This window comes from Erinaceus europaeus, chromosome 5, assembly GCF_950295315.1.
Source record: "Erinaceus europaeus chromosome 5, mEriEur2.1, whole genome shotgun sequence".
Classification (NCBI taxonomy): domain Eukaryota; kingdom Metazoa; phylum Chordata; class Mammalia; order Eulipotyphla; family Erinaceidae; genus Erinaceus; species Erinaceus europaeus.
The window spans coordinates 115,821,405-115,842,345 of NC_080166.1; the positions used below are offsets into that span (position 1 = coordinate 115,821,405).

Below are 20,941 nucleotides of genomic sequence, written 5' to 3' on the forward strand. Positions count from 1 at the left end.
TTATAACGCACAAGGACCTCAGTTCCAGACCCCGGTTCCCACCTGCAGGGGCAAAGCTTTGCGAGTGGTGAAGCAGGGCTGCTGGTGTCTCTCTCCCTCTCTATCTTTCCCTCCCCTCGTGACCTGGCTGTCTTTATCCCATAAAAATTAAGATAATTAATAAAGGAATAGCATCTTATAAAAAAAGTAATTCATAGATGAGAAAGAGACAATCAAGAAGAAATACTGTTTGATTTATAGTTGAGGGACTACAATGGAAAAGTGCTTTTTATAATCTGAACTGACAAAAATTTAGTAGGATATTAATTGATATACATTTGAAGATTTGGCAGAGCCTACTTAAAAAAACATAATTCTCTATATTCAAGACTGTTTCTTACAGAAATCTGTCACTTAGCACAAAGAGATAAGCATGTGGATGATAATTCACTGCACTGTTTTTAACAGAGAAAAATGTAACTATGGGGGACTTTTGGAACTGCGGCTATAGAGAAATAGCAGTTTCAATTTGCTCTCCCCAATCAATGAGAAAAAGTCACAAAATCACCTGAAAACTCAAAGAATGCAACCAGGATTTCTTTAGAAACTAAAAGAGCCATAGGTGAGTACAGACAAGAATGCTCAGTGGGTGGAAAAAGGGTGAGAGAGAAATTCTCAGGACTCAAAAACCATATTCAGTGACTGATGGTACCAAATTGAGAGTTATGAAGTAGAGCACATGGCCTGTGGCAGGAAAGTAGACCTGGGTGCTTAACCTGTGAACACAGGGCAAAAGAATATTATACACCCACAAGGACCCACTGGTATTTAATGGAAGTCATGTCCAGAAAAAGAAAGGTAAAAAAATCACATGGTCACATCAATTGATGCCAAAAAGACCCTTGAAAAGATCCAACTCCCATTTATTATAAAGACCCTCCAGAAACTGGGAACAGAAGGGCCACTCCTCAGCATAATAAAGACTATGACAAACCCATAAATAACATCATTCTCAATGGGGAAAAGCTGAAAACTTTCCCCCTAAAATTGGAACAGACAAAAGATGCCCACTATCTCCATTGTTATTGAACACAGTCCTTGAGGTCCTCGCCACTGCAGACAAGAAACAGATATCGAAGGCATACAGATTGGAAAGGAAGAAGTCAAACTATCATTATTTGCTGATAATATTATACCAGAGAACCCCAAAGACTCCACCAAAAAAAAAAAAACCCCAAAACTGGAATGAACACATTCTGTAAAATAGCAGGATACAAAATCAATACACTTGGGGAAGGGGGAGATAGCATAATGGTTATGCAGACTCTCGTGCCTGCGACTCCAAACTCAATACACACCAACCTTTGGCACTTCTGTATACAAAGATTAAGATACCTCAGGGTGAATCTCATGAAGAAAATGAAGGATCTTTACAGTGAGAACCATAGGTCACTGTTAGAAGACACAGAGAAGTGCAAGAGTACTTCTTGCTTCTGGATTGAAAGAATAAAGCATTAAAATGGCCATTATACCAAAAACAATCTACAATTCCAATGAAAACCTATCAAGACTCCAGTGGCATTTTTGAAGCAAACTGAACAACTTGTCCAAACATTTGTATAGAACCAAAAAAAGCAGAGCACTTCTGAGATAAAAGGAAAAATACATGAAGGTATCAACTTCTCAACATCAGTTTATACTACAAAGCAGTAGTAATCAAAACAGCATGGTACTAGAATAAAATGCATACTCTGGTCAATAAGGCCCAGAAATGAGCCCACACATATATGACAAAGGGGCCAAAACCACTCAACGGGGTAAAGAATTTCTCTTCAATACATGGTGGAGATTGGAAAACCACATATAAAGCAGAGAAACTAGACCAGTACCTAATACCATACACCAAGGTCAAATCAATATGGATTAAAGATCTAGGTATTAGACCAGAAACTCATGTTTAGAATAAAATGTCAGCAAAACTTTGCAGGGCCTTCACATCAAACATAATTTTATTTGGAGACTCAACCCCTTGAGCAAGGGAAATGAAAACAAGAGTAAGTAAATGGGATTACATGAAACTAGAGTTATACCAAGTTGTACAAAATGTTTCTTCATGGCAAGAGACTGGCATACTTAAATGATGACTCTTTAGTCACTATCAGGCCACCCCATCAGCTGGGGCCCTAGTCAGGGAGTTCTGAGATTCCCAAACAGACATGATGGGCGTAGACCTTGAATAAATCCCTCTCTCTTGTTACCGGTCATCTCTATCAGGAACAACAAAATAGACCCCCTTGTGGGTCCCCCATAGGACCTTGCCCTCAATTGGATCAACAACGGTAGAGAATGTTCCATTCTCTGAAGGGAGAATGGACAACATATTCTATGCTATACCTGAGAAAGATGGATCGATACAGGGGCAGCTTGGAATGCTCCTACTCAGGACCACAGAATGTGAGCCCTGATCTACAGGGATGCAAAGGTCACATAGGCTCCTAAGCTGAATATAGGCCCCAGATTACATGAAATCGATGGGGGCTACAGTTAACAGTATCTGTACTTTCCCATATTTGGGAACTACTCTCATCCCTGATCCAGCTTTCTGGTCATTTTTCCAGCCATGACATAATCTCCCCTGACAATAACTTGGATCCACCTGCATATCAGATTTCAGGCTCAGGGGAAAAAAGAAAAAAAAAAAAAACTAGTATAGCCAGAGGCCCTTTGGAATATAACTAAAATATGCCTACTAGCTATCTACAAAATGGAGACCCCCTCCAAGTCTTCATCTGCACTACTACAGCATTTAGGTTCATGATTAGTCAACAATTTGTTTGGCTTTATATGTTAACTCTCTTAGCCACCAGGTTCCAGACACTACTATGATGCCAACCAGACTCCCTGGACAGACAACCCCTCCAATGTGTCCTGGAGCTCCAATTCCCCAGAGCCCTTCCCCACTAGGGGAAGAGAGAGAGGCAGGCTGGGAGTATGGATTGACCAATCAAAACCCATGTTCAGCTGGGAAGCAATTACAGAAGCTGGAACTTCCACCTTCTGCATCCCACAATGACCTTGGTCCATACTCCCAGAGGGATAAAGAATAGAAAAGCTATCTGGAGAGGGGATGGGATATGGAGTTCTGATGGTAGAAATTGTGTGGAGTTGTACCCCTCTTATTCTATGGTTTTGTCAATGTTTCCCTTTTATAAATAATTTTTTAAAATGTTTCTTCATATAAAAACAAACAAAAAAACCATGTAGTTATGTATGAGAATGTGAGACAAGATAACTCTTGGATATGTGAAATGGAGGGTGATTTTCAAAATTTGCCCTCAATATATGTTGTTTCTACCACCTTCTCATGAAAATTTTGAAAGTACATATGTACATTAAAAAAAGAAAACATGTTTCACTAGCTGTAACTCAATGTGAATGTTGCCAAGTGAATAACACAAATGTGGAAATCAGTTCTACAATTTCTAGTTATGAACAAGAGTTTTGAGGCTTGAAGACAAGGTAATTGCTTCTTGAGAGAAAATTATGCTAATCTTTAGTATTATAGTTATTTAACTGAACCGTTTGTAGTCCTTTAAGTAAATCTAAGCCTTCTGAAATTGTCATGCTTAAAGCTGTGATTTCATTATCTTTATTCTTTTAAGAAGAAAAATGTCAATAGATCAGTTAATTGGCTTTGGAATTCAAAGCTTTACATACACAATGTTCTCCTGAAGTCTCTTTTGCAAGGCTATCTCCCCACTACCCAACCACATGCCAAGAGTCCTCCATGTCAGTCCAGTTGGTCTTCTCCAGACATTCAGACACCATCAGTCAGTGGCTAACAGTATTCCCACCTCTGTGGTGGTTTCTATACACTTGTAAGTAACCAGGAGGCACAAGTGCAGAAAATTATACAGTGAACCCTGTTGAGCTCATTAAGTCAAGAATGTAAGCTATGTTAAATGAATGAGACATACATTTTCCCACAACTTCCCAAGACCTCAGTCTGAAAGACTTTATATACGGTACTATTTTAAAACCATCCATTCCTATTGATTCTACTGTATAGTCTTTGGGCTTTTGGTTTTTTAAATAGAGAGACAAAAAGAACACTTGAAAGAGACCATAGCACTAAAGTTTCCTTCAATGGGGTGAGGGCTGGATTCAAAACTGGATTACACACATGACAAAAACAGCACATGTAGCAGAATATCCAGCAAAATGACCGATATTAATATTCATTCTCTTGACTAAGAATCCCCAACACAATTTGGGAATTACATTATCTACATCTTTTTAATGTTAATATTTATTCAATGCTGATTTAATGTAAGTAATTTGAGACAGTATAGAAAATAGCATGGCAGTAAAAGATGACCAAGTCTTCTTTTACCTTTAAAAAAGTTTATGTGAGTAAACTTTCATTTCTGATCTCTTAATTCCATGGTCTATTAGAGGGTGTGCCATCAAACTACTATATAGCTACAATGAAAACTAAAAGAGATGATATAAAATTTTAAATAAGGTATCTGATACAGTATCTGATCAGTTTCCTTATATTAACAAATTTTAATGTTTATTTTTTTTTATCTTAATAATGTAAACCTTGAGTATTCCCCTACTGGCAATGTACTGAGTACATGAAATAAAACCAGCAGGGCAGAGGGTAGACAGCATAATGGTTATGCAGACCGACTGTCATTCCTGAGGCTCCAAAGTCAGGGTCAATTCCCTGTTACCACCAAAGCCAGAGCTGAACAGTGCTCTGGTAAAAAAAGAAAGGAAGGAAGGAAGGAAGGAAGGCAGGCAGGAAGGAAGGAAGGAAACCATGGATACCAGTACTCTGTCACCTTGAAGTCCTTGGAATTTATTCATTAAATAATTAAAATGTCAATTGTGCTAAACACTATGAAAAGGTAATCCAGAAGGGCAAATAGTGGAATATGCCCTGAATACAGAAATCAAGACAAGACAAATTCTCCCTTATAGTGTAAGTAGAAAAATTGTTAAAAGACAGTGAAACAAGAAGAGTGCTCGAGGCAGTGAACAAAATTTATCAGGCTGGGGACATAGTCCAACGAATTATAGCATATAGTTTCTACAAATAAAGCCCTAAATGCCCCAGGTTCAATCCCTAGCACCATCATAAGCCAAAGTTGAATGGGTGGCTCTAGTTTTTATCATAAAAATAATGCCAACCTGACTTCCTTGGGCAGAGGACCTCACCAATGTGTCCTGGAGCCCCACCTCTCCAGATCCCTGCTCCACTAGGGAAAGAAACAAACAGGCTGGAGGTATGGATCAACCTGCCAATGCTCGTGTCCAGCAGCGAAGCAATTACCAAAGCCAGACCTTCCACCTTCTGCATCCCATAATGATCCTGGGTTCATGCTCCCAGAGGGACAAAAAATAGGAAAGCTTCCAATGCGGAACTCTGGTGTTGAGAACTGTGTGGAATTGTACCCCTCTTTTCCTACCATCCTGTAGACCATTATTAAATAAAAAATAAAGCTTTATAAAAATGTGTTATATTCTGAAGTATCTATATGCCATTATATACAAACTAATAGCTATGTCAGTGACCCGCCCCAAGGAACCCCGCCAGAGTGAGAGAGTGAGAGAGAGTGCTTGCGCCGCCACAGAGAGGCAGCAGAGTTCTGTTTGGTGATTAGTTTGGTTTAGTTTATGAATCGTTGTTCCTGAATAAAGAAATACAGCTTCCCTGCCCAGCCGTTGTCTCCGCGTCTCTGTTACCCACCCGTGAAACTAGCCCAGCCAGCAGGAGCCGTCCAAATTTTTAACAACAAATGGTGCCCACGTGGACCTGACCTGCGCATCTCTCAGATAAGTAAAGACAACTTGGCTACCTATGTACTATGGCCTTCTCTTCTGCTTGTGATCTCCAAAGGCCTCTGCTCTTTCTTCATGAGACTGTTTTGCTGTTTCTGGAATATTTATCTCTTGACCACTCTGTGGTTTCCACTCGCTCGGGTGAATTCAAAACAGCCAGAGGAGTCGGGAATAGCCAGCGGGCGGGAGGCGAGGCGCGGAGCTGCTGTTTCCACCCAGTTAAACAGCCAGCCAGCCGGCTGCGCCCAGACAACCCCGCGCACCACGCCTGCAGCCCCGCAGCCCGCAGGAGGCCAACGCCAGCACGCAGGAGCCCGATGCCAACACACTGGAGCCCGATGCCAACACGCTGGAGCCCGATGCCACCACACAGGAGCCCGATGCCAGCACACAGGAGCCCGATGCCAACACGCTGGAGCCTGATGCCAACACACAAGAGCCCGAGGCCAGCACACAGGAGCTGGCTCTCCACCGCGTGGCGCAGGGCACTGCACGCGTGATCCCTCCACGCTGCTCTGCCACTGCGAACAGGGCAGCAGACATGGCAGGGCCATGGGGCAGGGCTGCAGCGGCCTATCATGGTCACCACCCCTGGGCACCTAGGCCCATGCCTTCTACAAAGCTGGCCCACCTGCTCTCTTGCTATAAATTCTGGAATGATCCCGGACCTCCCGGACCCCCGGGCTCCCTGCCGAAACTGGGCACACGAGATCTCCAGCTGCCGGTCCGGTCTGAAGGCAGACAAGCTGGAGTACGCAGAGATTTGTGCAGAGATCGCAACCTGCAATTCCTAGAAGTGAAGCTGCGCGGGAAGCCACCTCCGGATGGTGAACCCCCCCCCCCAACAACTAAGACAGTACATATCTAAATTCGTGTTTAAAATGACATGTCTTCGTAACAAAGGTTTCTCTCCTTGTGTATTAATGACCATGTTTATGTGTATGTTTAAAGTTTGGTAAACAGTAACTTTAAGGCTAAATTCTTACTAGTCAAAGTTAAATGAAAAAGGTTTTCAACGTAATTCTCATAAAGATAAAATTAACTTACATTTAAAGTCTGAGGTAAAAATTAGTTAACAATCAATATATTTCAACTAAGTTGGTCTAAACAAAAGGCTAAATAGACTTGTTGATATGTAAAACTCTCCATTACCTTCTCTATTAGAAATGGTAGATCACACAATGGCTATGCTAATTATTCTCATGCCTGAGGTTTCCTTTCCTGACTCCATCTTGAATGGGTGTAACAAAAGGTTAAAAAGACGTTGTTGATATGTAAAAGTCTCAAATTCCTTCTCTATTAGAAATATGCTAATAACAAGTTTTGTTTCATAGTAAGTAAGTTGCAGCCAGCTGCCTTTGGGACTCTAGGCCGTTCCCCGCCCCCATACAAATGCCCGTCGAGGAAAGTACGCCCCCCAGAGGCAAGAAATGTTTTTTTTAAGCTGATAAAGTTTTGCCCACAGAGGCAAAAATGGCCCCCTCAGGCCTTCCCTTGGCAGCACACTGGTTCTTGTTACTTGCTTACATGTTTCTCCATGTTTGTGCGAGTTTTTTAAAAATGCCTGTATGATAGAGGTTTCTGTTCACCCCACACCCTTGATACTATAGTCATTCAGTTAAAAAGAAAAGGGGGAATTGTTGTATGCTTTACATTGGGTTGTTCTAGATCTCCCCCACCAAGAGAATTGGATCAGTCCAGTTAGTTTCGTGGGCCCGCTTGGCCCCGCCCCTAGGAACCCCGAGAGAGGGTTCCAAAGTTCCAGAGTTCCGGAGTTGGAGAGTTCCAGAGTTAGAGATGAGTGCTTGCGCCGCCGCAAAGAGACAGCAGAGTTCTGTTTGGTGATTAGTTTGGTTTAGTTTATGAATCGTTGTTCCTGAATAAAGAAATACAGCTTCCCTGCCCAGCCGTTGTCTCCGCGTCTCTGTTACCCGCCCGTGAAGCTAGCCCGGCCAGCTGGAGCCTCCGAATTTTAACAACAGACAAATAGGTAAAAGGGAATGAAAAAAGAGTGAAGGTGCACAGACAATAAGAAAGACTTAGCTCGGCAGGAGTGCTAAGGATACAGAGTGTGCCAGGCACATTATCCAAAATGGAATGGAATGTTAAGCTGTTAACAATGATTCAGGGTCTACAGTGGTTAACTTACTAAAGGGAGGGTTTACAGCATGTCACAAGAATTTGTCTACACTCTTATAGTGAAAACTAATTCAGGAAAGGCAAGAGCAAATGTGGACATAACACTCTGGAGGTAAATGGCTAAGAACTTAAAGTAACAGATTGTACTAGTAAAAAACAAAACAAAACATTCAAGGGTTAACCAGGAGATAAATTTAATTGAATAGAGTGTAACAAAGGGACAATTTCAAGATTTCTGACTTGCACTACCAGTTGAAAGTTGGTTCTATTTTTAAGACATACTAAAGTGGCTTTGGAAAGATTATACATTCACTTTCTGATTTGGAGAGTACAGAGCATTTTGCTTAAAAAAAAAAAAGTGGTCCAGGAGGTGGCACAGTGGATAAAGCACTGGATTCTCAACCATGAGGTCTTGAGTTCAATCCCTGGCAGCACATGTACCAGAGTGATGTCTGGTTCTTTCTCTTTCTCATGAGTAAATAAATTATATTAAAAAAAAAAAAAAAGCCTCATCTTACTACTTCTCTACTTAACATTTCCTAACTGAATTGACTTTCAGTGGAGATGTACCAGAACTATGATACATTTACACTAAGTGGATAGATGAACTGATACGGCGAAGGCAAGTCCACAGAAAGTATCCAGACAGATGTACACAATGGAAAGAACAGAAAAAGGAAAAGTGCACAAGACACAAGCAATACTATATACTCAGATGTGGAGTGTCAGAAAAGAACAGAACAGGGCAGAATATGTAGAGTGATAATGGCTAAAACTTAAATAGAACGGAATATCAACAGAGATTCAAGAGTTCAGCTTTGCCTCCAGGCAGGACCAACAGGATGTGAAAACCACAAAGAAGTTCACTACAAACTGTTAAAAACACAAGTTACAGAGAAAATATTGAAAGCATCCATCCAGGAAGAGCTGTTGCTTAGAGAGAGAGAAAAAAAATCCAGCTGACTCTCAACAAAAAAATGTAAAAACCAAAGGCAGTAGAATGTTCATTCTGTTAAACTGCCAAGTAAGTCTGTCGTTGCAAAATTCAGATGAAAATACCATTTAAAAATTAAAGTACAACAGATACTTCAGATAAGCAAAAGTTAACTACCACCAGACTGGTATTGTAAGTAATGTTAAATGAAGTTTAGTAGGCTGGTGCCAGGCAATGGCACAGCCTGTTAAGCACACGTGACCGTGTGCAAGGACCTGGGTCTGAGCCTCCCACCCCCACCCCGCTCCCCACATGAAGGGGGGATGCTTCATTAGTGATGAAGCAGGCCTGCAAGTGTCTATTTTTCTCTCACCCTATCTCCCCTCCTCACAAGTTCTGTCTATCCTAGCAAATAAAATAGAAGGGGTGAGGGGGATGAAAAAGAAAAGGGGGGTAAAATAGCTGCCAGGAGCAGTATATTTATAGTGTTGGCACTGAGCCCCAGCAATAAAGCCAGTGGCAAAAAAGAAGGGGGAAAAAAAGAGGAGGAGGCAGAGGAGGGGGAAGCTGCTCATCAAGCTGAATGAAAATAAATTAACGGTGCACCTGACTGAGCGTACATGTTAACAATGCACAAGGACCCAGGTTCAAGCCCTCAGCCTCCACCTGCAGGGGAGAAACTTCACAAGCGCTGAAGCAGGTCTCTGTCTCTCCTCTCTCCTCTTAATTTCTGGCTGCTTCTATCAAATAAATAAAGGTAATTTTAAAGAATTAAGTTCATGATAAAGTTGTTTTAAAAAGTGGTATGGTGTTGATATAAAAAAAGTCAAGCCAAAAGGAGTCGGGCTGTAGTACAGCAGGTTAAGCGCAGGTGGCGCAAAGCACAAGGACCGGCATGAGGATCCCGGTTCGAGCCCTGACTCCCCACCTGCAGGGGAGTCACTTCACAGGCGGTGAAGCAGGTCTGCAGGTATCTATCTTTCTCTCCCCCTCTCTGTCTTCCCCACCTCTCTCCATTTCTCTCTGTCCTATCCAACAACTACGACAACAATAATAACTACAACAATAAAACAAGGGCAACAAAAGGGAATAAATAAATAAAATAAATATTTTTTTAAAAAAGTCAAGCCAAATATAGATATTGTGGGGTGACATTTAAACAATAGTGTAAGAGTAACTAAAAGGCTAGTAAAGAAATACAAAAGTAAGAAGCAATTTACTGAGCCAAAGGCTAGAACAAAATAAAGGAATACAGAGTTCTGATAATTATATCAAAAGTAAATGACCTAATTAAAGAACAAAGACTCAAAGGATAAAACAAAATTAAAGAATAAAATGTCAGCAACACACAATTTAAACATAGGACACACATAGGTAAAAATAAAACGACAGAAAAGATTTAGTGATGCAAACAACAGATCAAACAAAGCTGCTGATATGGCTACAGTAACACCAGACAAAAGAGCATAAAACAATTATACAGAAAAGAGAGAAATACTTCGTTAAGTAGAGAAATCACTTCAAAGATTTGCAACCCAAAATTTTACACACGAAATCAAATGATTTCAAAATATATAAAACAGCTCCTTCAATTACCTTTACATTCTACTCTACTGCACATGAAACAATCTAACACTGTTATGCATTTAATTATTGTTTCCTTGTTCCCCTATTTATAAAGAATATAAACTCCACCAAGACATGAACTTACTCTATCATGATCACACGATTTTTTTACCCTCCATAACTAGACTAGCAGGTAAATAGTTTACCACTAGCACTTTTTCTTTTTTTTTTTTTTAAATTTAATTTAATGAGAGCAAGATAGAGAAATACAGCGGTAGATACAGAGAGAAAGACCAGAACACTGGCTTAGCTTTGGCTTATGGTGGTGCTGGGGATTGAACCAGGGACCCAGGTGGAGCCTCAGACATGAAAGCCTTTTGTATAACAAGCCTGCAATTTATTTTAATTTTTTTTTTGAAGCCTATGTTGAACACCTTTTCTCTTTGGCAATGCATTCTTTTAACTTAAATAGGATTGCGTAAATCTCTGTTAGCAAATACTTTTCACGAGAAGTTTAAACAAGTTGAGAAGTGTTATTGGAAAATGTATTTCCTCTTCATTTCACAATTTAAAATTATTAAAATGTACCTTCTATCTAGTAAGCATTATTTAATATATGTATTAATTCATATAAATAAAATAAACAACTACATTAGCTCTTGTGTTTATTCAGCTTCACAGAAAATCCAGAAATGTGACTGAAAATTGGTTATCTTGCTAAGTACCAATTGTTCATTATAATGACATAATACTATATGGTAAGGGAAATATGCCCAATTTAAACAAATCCTTAAATTTCTGACATTCTTTAAGTGGGCAAAAGGAAATCTTAAAAATCAAACTTACAAGTTGTAATAAGATACAGAAAGTAATTTAACCTTTAATGCCTGGAACAAGTTTTACAGCCACATTTGTGATTTACATATACAGTGGAGATCACTGAAAAAGCTTCCTGTTGCACCGCAGCAAGAAATTTTATTATAATATAGATTAAGCAGATTTGCTACACAGTGCAGCAAGATACTGGAGAATCCTAAGATTTTTCATAATGGAACTTAATACAGTGTTAAATATTTAATTTTTATACAGTACATATTGTCAAAGTGAACAATATCACCAAAGAGTATGCTAACCACGGTCAGCAATTAATCTTTTATACATACGTAATTTTGCTGTAGAGTATGTGGCTCTCCAAATGTTAGTCTATGAAATGTTTGAACATAATAAGATAATTCCCTAAGATGTAGACTCAGGCCATCAAATCTTTTATCATTATTGCACCTATTTTTCTACAGAAAAATGAAAAATTTACATCATAATTTTTCCAAAAGGTGAACAGACAATTGTAAAATCACAGACTCACGGGTACTGAACAGAATCTATAATGAACATTTATGTGCAATGATGTACATCATTATGTGCAGTTTTAATGTAGTTAACTAACACCATGCAAATAAAAATCCTCCACAATCATTTTTGTTGTTGTATAAAATGGTCTTAAAGATATACTTTCATAAACATTTCTGGTGCAGTTTAGTCAACAACAAAAATACAATGTTATCCCTTATTCTTTATTATATAGATTTTAAAACATGCTTGATTTATTATTTATTTATTTATTTATTTATTTATTTATTTTTACTGCTGACATAGTTTGGGAGAACTGAGCTAAATAAAAGTTTAAAAGCCAATGTACCTTGGTCCAACATTACCTGCCTTGGTATGTAGCAGCCTCCCATATCACTGGTGTTGTAAATGAAAAATAAACAGATTAAGACAATTAAAAACATTTTTTTGAAACAGTAAAAGGCTGTTTTGTAAACATGAAGACGTTTTTAAGAGAAAAATAATCACACTGATTGTGATATACAATGGGAAATAGAAAAATGTCATTTTCCAAAATAGTAGCTTCTTTATTATGCCCTCCTCCCCCATCTATTATAACCAATCTTGGAAACACACCTTAAACATAATGGTGTATTACATGAAAATGCTCCATTATTCAACGTGATAAATTTAATAAGTTAGAATATGATTTTCTTTTGTGATGTTAAAATCATAGACACACACACACACACTAACAGCAACTGAAATACTAAAGTGAAGTTAAGTAAGTGACCTACATTTTGGTTCAAAATACAGTTTATAAAACTGTATAAAGGATACTGACTTAAGTAATTAATTTCTTTATTTTGCAGATTATAGTGAAGGAAAAAAAATCTGGTCTGAATTCAAATAAATTTCCACTTCTCTCAACAAAGTGGCACTCCGTTCAAAGTCCATAAGATGTGATGCCTACAATAGCTCATATGGTTGTATATCATTCCTACCTTGCCACCTCCCCCCCCAACAAATTTTTTGGCTCCAAAATAAAGTATAATAATAAACTCTTGATGAAAAACTATGTTATGGGGGCAATATATCATATACTATGGCTAAATATGAATTTACAGAAAAGAGCACATCCCATTTTCAGCACTTTTTTCATAAACATGCAACTCACTATAAAATACAAAACACTTGTTTTCAAGAACAGCTTTATAAAGACACACTGCATCAATAAAATTTTTTTCTTTCTGATTAACTTTACACTGTTATGGAGAATGGCAACTTTTCTAACGTGTGTATGTATCAGATTTTATATAATAGTGTGATAATTTGCATTTCTGAACATAATGTTCAAGAGGAAATATCTACACAATAACATTCTAGACTATTAAAATCTAATTAAAATTACAGAATTTTATTGATACAGTAGATTAATAAAAACTGAAAAGGGGTGATAAAATGGGGTAAAGAATTCAGTACATTATTTTATAACACACTCTTTAAAATTAAAATATTTTAAATCTCTCTCTTAAAACTTTCATTGCCATGAAAGGCCAGACAATTCTGGGACCAATACTGAGGTGTAAAATAACCAGAACAACTTCAGGACTATTTCACAATTTGCAAAGAGTCCTCCCATCCTAAGTATTGTTCAGGTGTGGTGGCAGACAATTTAGCACCTCTGAAGATTAAGGGTGCCCAGGAGTAAACATCAGGTAAGATACACATGGGAAGGAGACCATTTAACTCTCCAACAAACAGTAACATCAGTAAGATGACACCATTTGTTGAAAAACCATTTTTTCACAGTAAAGTTGCAGAGAATACAAATACAAACACTGACAGGTCACTGCTTAAGATCTATCCTAACAAACTTCTTAAATCAATAGATCCAATAAACAGTTGGGTACCGCCAGTTTAAAGCCGCAGATAAAAGCTATACAAGCACTTCAGAAGTCAGAAACATTAAAGAAAAAAATATATTTACAAGTTTCTTCTTTAGTTTATGCATATACAGCCATCACACATTACACTTTCACCAGACTCTACAGTCAACATTTATCACCATGTGTATGGCCAAAGCACACGACCACAAATAGTTGAGGTCGCCAAAGTAAGGTCCAACTGTCCACTTTCAGCAGTCCCATTTTGTGCATCAAAGGCTTTATTCAGTCCACTTGACAAGAAAGAAAAAACAAAAAAACAACAACAAAAAAGATTTTCCCAAAGCTTTCACATACAGTTACTGATTACATTGCTTCATCGCCTCTCTCTTTTAGAACTTCTCCGTCGCGCCTGTAAAAAAGTCACCAGATACTTGATTAAAATGGGAACACATCTATAAAACAGAGTAATAAGTATTCCTATATCTAACCAACTGCTACTCTTGTTCCTGATTTTTTCCTTTTTCTGTTCTTACTTTAAGCCTTTAAAAAAAAATCTCATACTTAAGAACTTGAGCTCACAGATGTCTTTCTGACAAAATACTGACTTGAACCCTAACGTTCAAATACACATAACATATAAGTAGGCAATCTCAAGTTCATACATACTTCCATTTGCCAGCAAGCACTAGTTAAAGTATAAAACTGAAAGATCAAGATCATAAGCAGAACAGGGCTTTAATTTAGAATGTAGTTTTTTTCTTTGACAAGAATATTGATCACTATGAGAAACTACAGCCTTATTTGTACATCTCTCTCTCTAACTTATTTTATTTTTTTCCCACCACCAAAGGTCTGTGCCCCTACCCCCACAACCTCTACAGTGAAGTTGAAAATCTACCCTTTGCCCTCCACCCAGATACTCTTGCTTTTACAGCCCACCAAAACAAGCCAACAAAAATACCCTTCAGAAATTATGTTTGCCCAACTAGTCTCAGAAAACAATTTAGCATATTTTTCTGTGATGTTAATTCACTCAAATAAATGAATTCTGGTACAGACAGAAATGATAACATCAAATAGGACAGAATGCCAGACATTAACATAAAACTTAAGCACAGAATTGAAGTCACTCTAACAAAGATAACTGGCTAATTCAAAGATCAGACTTATCTTAAGTATCTGAAGAGAACAGATCTTTTAAAAATGTTTTTCATTATACTTGAACAATTTATTCAAAAGAAAATTATCTGGCAAATCATTACTTTCAAAAATGATTTTTGGGAGCTTTATATTTCTACTTCTATGAAATTATTTATTACTAATTTTAGGAGTTTTAGAGGATAATTTCAGTTAAAGACACTATTTTACTCGGTATCACTAGCCCCTAGTTTCCTTTATAACACTGCTCAGCTCTGACCTGAGATGTGTTGTGCCAAGTGCGCATAAAGCACTGTACTAGTCTCCTGACCCCACCTTCTAGATTCTACCATCAAACTCAAAACAAAAAGCTATGAAGCAAATAGTGTATTTAAGACACATGTCAATGATCTCAATTCAAGGTACATGCTTCAAGTATTACTATTAGTCTTTCTGTTCTTCACTACACTGAGTTTTAAATTAAAATTTACCTATCATTCTTAGTTTCAAGGTTTCCATAAAGGATTATTTATTTTGGCCATTATCTAAATAGGAGATGAAACAACACTACAATTTAATGAAGAAAGAGAATAAATAGTTGTGTTAACAGCCAGTGTCAAATAAATCTAACCAAATACTTATCAACTTGATTTCACTATTTTGTTCCAGTACACACGCTATTTTAGTAAACACGTACATTTACTGTAGAAACTTCCTCTTCTTCTGTTTCTTCCTGTGGGATATCATCATTGACAGGGGAGCTACCCTGAAACACATCTACCTCTTCACTTGAATCATTTTCTTTAGTAGCTGCTTGTTTGGAGCGTCCTACACGACTAGAGTAAAGCACATGTAAAATAATATGAACATTCTGATCTTTAAGAAAAAAATTAATTCATTAGAAGAAATGCTTTAAATATTTCAGAAGTCCTCATTTATTATCATAATCCTTGATGACTTTATAAGACAATCTTTTCTTTTACTCTGGGATCTAAAAGTGTTTTATCTATGAATCTTAATGAAGAGCTATTCAATAAAATCTATAAAGGATTTGAAAACAAAGCTCAAGCTCTAAGCTCTGCTTTGCTTTTATTTTTTTTCCCACTGAATAAAAAACATTAACTATCTACTGAATTGCTCAAAGCAGAAAACATGGAGTCTCTCCAAACAGTGTACTACTCTATCTGGCCCTACACATGTAACCCTGATTTTTAGATTTGGTGTTCAAAGACATCTGGGAAGCTAGAGGGACAGTTCATGAGGAAGGGAACAGCCCTTGCCATGTGCATGGCCCAGATTCAAAGCCCTAGCAGCTCATTGGAGTGACTGCCACAGTACTGGGGGCAGTACCAGTACTAGATGTTTCTTCCTCTCTCCAAGTCTAACTCAATGAAAAAATAGCCTATGAGGTACTAAAGTCACTTATGAGCAAGACCTTGGTTCTGCATAAAAGAAATCTCAAACCCATTCACTTCTTTCTCCCTTCACTGCTGTTAGAAACTTCCAGCCTACTTGCATCCCTGGCCTTTTTTCTTCACAAAGTAATCTTAAGAAATGTAAAGTTACACCGTTATCCCATAATTTTATAAATCAATATTAAATCACTAATTATTATTATTTTTTGTTTGATAGAACACAGAGAAATTAAGAGGGAGGGAACATAGATTCACCGCTCATCAAGTTCCCCCTGTAGGTGGGGGGGTAGGGGCTTGAACCTGGATCCTTGTGCATAATACATGCACTTAACCAGGTATATCACCAACTGGCCCTGAGAGGGCTCAACTGTCATGAATGTGTGAAATCTTCAATTTGTTCCCTGGTACTGCATTAAAAGCAAGACAAAACACATGGAACATCACAAAAAGAAAAGTCATTCGTGGCTTTGATCTTAAGTTTCTATCTCTCAACTGCTAAAAAGTAAATATATTATCTCTCCACATTCTGAAAATAACAATTCCGCCTAGAGTGGTAAAATTGCATGGGTGAAGAGCTCACAAAATAGTTCATCAGGATGGTGTGTCAGCTTTGCCACACACAACCCTGGTTTAAGCCTGGGTTTGAAGAAGCTTCTGTGCTGTGGTGTCTGCCTGCCTAACTTCATATGCCTCATCTGGGGGCGGGGGGGGGGGATAGACTAGAGCAGTGAAGTCCAGGCAACAACAAACAAAAGAGGGTATATTATGAAGCCCTAGCAATACACACACACACTAGCACACCTGCTATCATTTTCCTCTAGATAACTGCCTACTGCTCTGAGTCAATTTTTCTTCTTTCCACCCCCCCCCCTTTTATTTCTACCACTGGGGTTATCGCTGAGGCGTGGTAGGCTACATGGCAAATCCACTGTTTTGAGCAACAGTTTTTCCTTTTTCCTTTCATTTGATAAGACAGAGAGAAACTGAGGGCGGTGGGATAGAGACGGAGAAAGGGTGAGAGAGAGATGTGTAGCAATGAGCAATGTTTCACCATTCGTGAAGCTTCCCCTGTATAGGTGGGGCCTGGGGGCTTAAACTTGGGTCCTGTGCATGGTAACGTGCACTCAACTGGGTACACTACTGTCTAGCCCCCCAAAAGCTTCCTCAATATAGTATTTAAGATCTAGAAGATCCTGTCAGATGCTTGTCTAACTGTCCATTCTTACCTCACTTATAAATTCTACAATCTAGCAGATCCTTGCCTTCTTTCCATTCTGAATGTCAAAAAATTTCCTACTTCAGAACCTTCAAGTAATTTTTCCTCACCTGAAATATTCCTCTCTCAACTTTCCAACTGCTACAATTCTCAATGGACCAATTCATTGCTTTCCAAAGAGAAACTTGATTCCCTAACTCTACTGTTATATTCTCTTAGAAGCACTGTAATTTTTTTCTTCAGAACATACATCACAATATATAATACCACATTAGTGTGATTATTTTGCATCTACATGCTCTTCTATATGGTTATATGTCACCAGGACAAGGATCGTCCACATTCTGAAAATAGTAATAATTCAGCCTAGAGTAGTGAAGAGTTCGCAAAATAGTTCATCAGGATGGTGTGTCAGCTTTGCCACTAAATCCTAAAATCTAGCATTCTCTGAAGCAAGAAGGCAATCTCAGAGGTATGTAAATAGATATCATCATTTAATCAAGTGTAGCCTAGATACTTTTCAATTTTAGAAATGTCATATCTATGTGTATATATGTTTAGTCTATGCATGAATCAAGTACTTTCTTTTACTTGATCCACTTTTTCAGGACTAACTGCAGAAAACACAGGAATTGGGGGTCAGGTGGTGGCTCAGTGGGTTAAGTGCACGTGGCGCAAAGCACAAGGACCGGCGTATGGATCCCGGTTTGAGCCCCGGCTCCCCACCTGCAGGGGAGTCACTTCACAGGTGGGGAAGCAGGTCTGCAGGTGTCTTTCTCTCCCCCTCTCTGTCTTCCCCTCCTCTCTCCATTTCTCTCTGTTCTATCCAACAACGAACAACATCAACAATGGTAATAATAATAATCACAACGAGGCTACGGCAACAAGGGCAACAAAAGGGGGAAAAAATGGGCCTCCAGGAACAGTGGATTCATGGTGCAGGCACCGAGCCCAGCAATAACCCTGGATGAAAAAAAAAAAAAAAAAAAACAGGAATTATAGGATAAATGATACATATCTTTTCCAGTACAAGAAAAATAAAACAAAACATAAGCTGTAAAAAAAAAAGGGGGGACTCCCAGGAAAGGGAAGACTGGTAGTTAAGACAGAGTAGTCTCCTTCTTTACTGATTTTTAAAAGGAAATATTTAGTTCAGAGCTTTCATGTGTGGACCTGTGTGATTTTAGGAGAAAGCATGATAATCATTTAAGCTTTTAATTTTATTTTGCTCAAATATAAACAAATTAAAGTTGTAAGTCTGAAAGATATTTACCCTGCTATTTGCTCTTTATAAAATAATGGAAATTTAATATTCCTCAGTAATCTCTTTTTTTTTTAAATGATTTTCCATGGTTGAATCCAAACACATTTTTGAAGTTGTCACAAGAATATACTTACCTTTTCCTTTGTACCTGATGGAAAAAGTAAATGGAAGAAAGCACAAAGTACTGACTTGACACTCATGCAACTTTTCTACTGCCTGTGGATTATACAGGAATAGGAAAAACTTCTAAGATACCTAAAGTGTTTAGCTTAAGTGTATCGGCAATTCTGAAAAGTCAAGCCACAAGGGCAAATGCATAATGAGATTACTCTCAAGAAGACTGCAGAATTTCTAGCAGAAAACATGCTTTGTATTTTCACTTAAATGACTAGTGGGGGAAATAGTAAATCTACAAATTGTGCATTGACACTCTTTTTCACATTACTAGCTTTGAGTACAGATTTCTTAATGGTAACTCTCTTAAATGTTTATGTACATCCTAAACTGTCAAAATGTGTATGTACTGTGATATTGAGGCTAGAAATCAAATAAAACTGGGACAAAAAAATTGAGATGTAATTTCTATAGGTGTAATTTAAGAAAAAATGATGCTTGTTACATTCCTACATAATAGAAAAATAAAGTGTAAAAAAGTTATCTTTTAAAGTTAAAGCTGCAAAAAAAATAATAAAGTTGAAATTGCTGAGGAAAGACATGAAGAAAAATTGTGGGTAAACTAGTTACAAGTTAGCCTGGTCAATGAATTATGATTACTTAAAATACTTCATAATTTCTTTAGGTAATAAAGTCTTATAAGAAATAAAAAGTCATTTGGTATTCATTTATACAGATCTGTCTAAAACTTGTTAAAATATATAAATGCTATCAGAATTCATTGATGTATAAATTCCTTAGGTTAAGTTTATAAAATTTTTATTTTACCTAGTGTAATGGGCTAAACATATTTGGGGTTTAAATACAGCCCTATGTATATCTATAAATTTATGAACTCTTGCAAAATAATTTGAAATTGGCTTGCAATTTAATATTATTTACAACTTACACATTTTTTTTTGGATGTGATGGTGATGGCGTTTTTGATGGTCTTCCTCGTCCTTTCTGTGGTGTGGACTGTATGGATTCAACTGCACTAGTTTCAGGAGATTCTGCTCTGCTTTGGGGAAGACCCAAATGTGGATAGCATCAAATTATGATTTATAAGATAGTAACTAAACATATGTAGTTTAGTGTTACATTTACTTACCTCTGCTGGGATCGCCTTGATGTCCGGTGTTGTTTGCTTTTTGACTTCTGTTCCATGTTTCCACTTTGTCTTTCTTCCTCTTCCTCTTCCTCTGCAGTTGAGGGTCCAGATTTTTTTTTGCTTCCTTTTTTAGATGATTTTATTGTCGGCTCTTCCTTAGGTATGCTTCCACCTACAGGTTTTGGTGGTCGGCCTCTTTTACCCTTTTTGGGAGGACTATTCTGTTCATCCTCGTTTTCTAGTATATCTTCTTTGAGCCTTTTTTCCTCAGGCCACTGTTGTTCATCTGATTCTGAAGCCGTATGGCCTCTCTTCCGTCCACGTTGGCTGCCTTTAAGTTTCTGGTCTTGTACCAACTTAGTCAAGTCATCCATACCTAATTTCTCTTCTGAATCAGTGACACTTGTTTTTTTCCGGCTTCTGGGCTTATCTAATTCAGACTAAGAATAAAAATCAACATTTCAAATATAGATTGCAAGTATGCATATTTTGAAAAATAAAACAAAATGTTATTCATTTACATCACGTTTTCTTTATGCACAAACATGTATCTAAGATAAGAATACATGTGTCTTGATACTAAGCTGGTTTCAAGAGATTCATGCCAAATTTTATTAAAATGCAAAGAAAAATATTAACTGACCCCATGTAATTTTTACTGTTTAATTAGTCACCAGTCCTATCAACTTCCTAATTATGTCCTTGATATTTTGCCCTTTACCCTATTTGTTTACAGGAATGCCAGTGTTTTGATTTATATTCAACTTCCCTTTTGAATGTCTTTAAAGCTGTATTACCTATTTGTTATAAACTGAATTGTCTTTGAACAAAAAAAGAATTAAGTTGAAGTTGTAATGCATAATGTACTAGCATTTGGAGATGAGCTCAGGAAGTACTTTAATTGACAGGGGGTCATAAGGCTATGGCTCTCATTATGGGACTGGTGTCCAAATAAGAAGAAA

The 20,941-nt window shown here is 37.8% G+C and overlaps 1 protein-coding gene across 1 annotated transcript in view; it reads right to left on the reverse strand.

Moving 5' to 3' along the window:
* Positions 1-11,323: 11,323 nt before the first annotated feature.
* The window catches only part of PDS5B (PDS5 cohesin associated factor B), a 168,220-nt gene continuing 158,602 nt past the window's right edge, over positions 11,324-20,941 (reverse strand). The window contains exons 29-32 of the mRNA XM_060191870.1: positions 19,980-20,419; positions 19,779-19,886; positions 15,518-15,656; positions 11,324-14,092 (exon numbers count right to left, since the gene is read on the reverse strand). Of these exons, the coding sequence (XP_060047853.1) occupies positions 14,057-14,092; positions 15,518-15,656; positions 19,779-19,886; positions 19,980-20,419 (723 nt within the window). The 3' untranslated portion in view covers positions 11,324-14,056. The remainder of the gene's footprint in view (positions 14,093-15,517; positions 15,657-19,778; positions 19,887-19,979; positions 20,420-20,941) is intronic.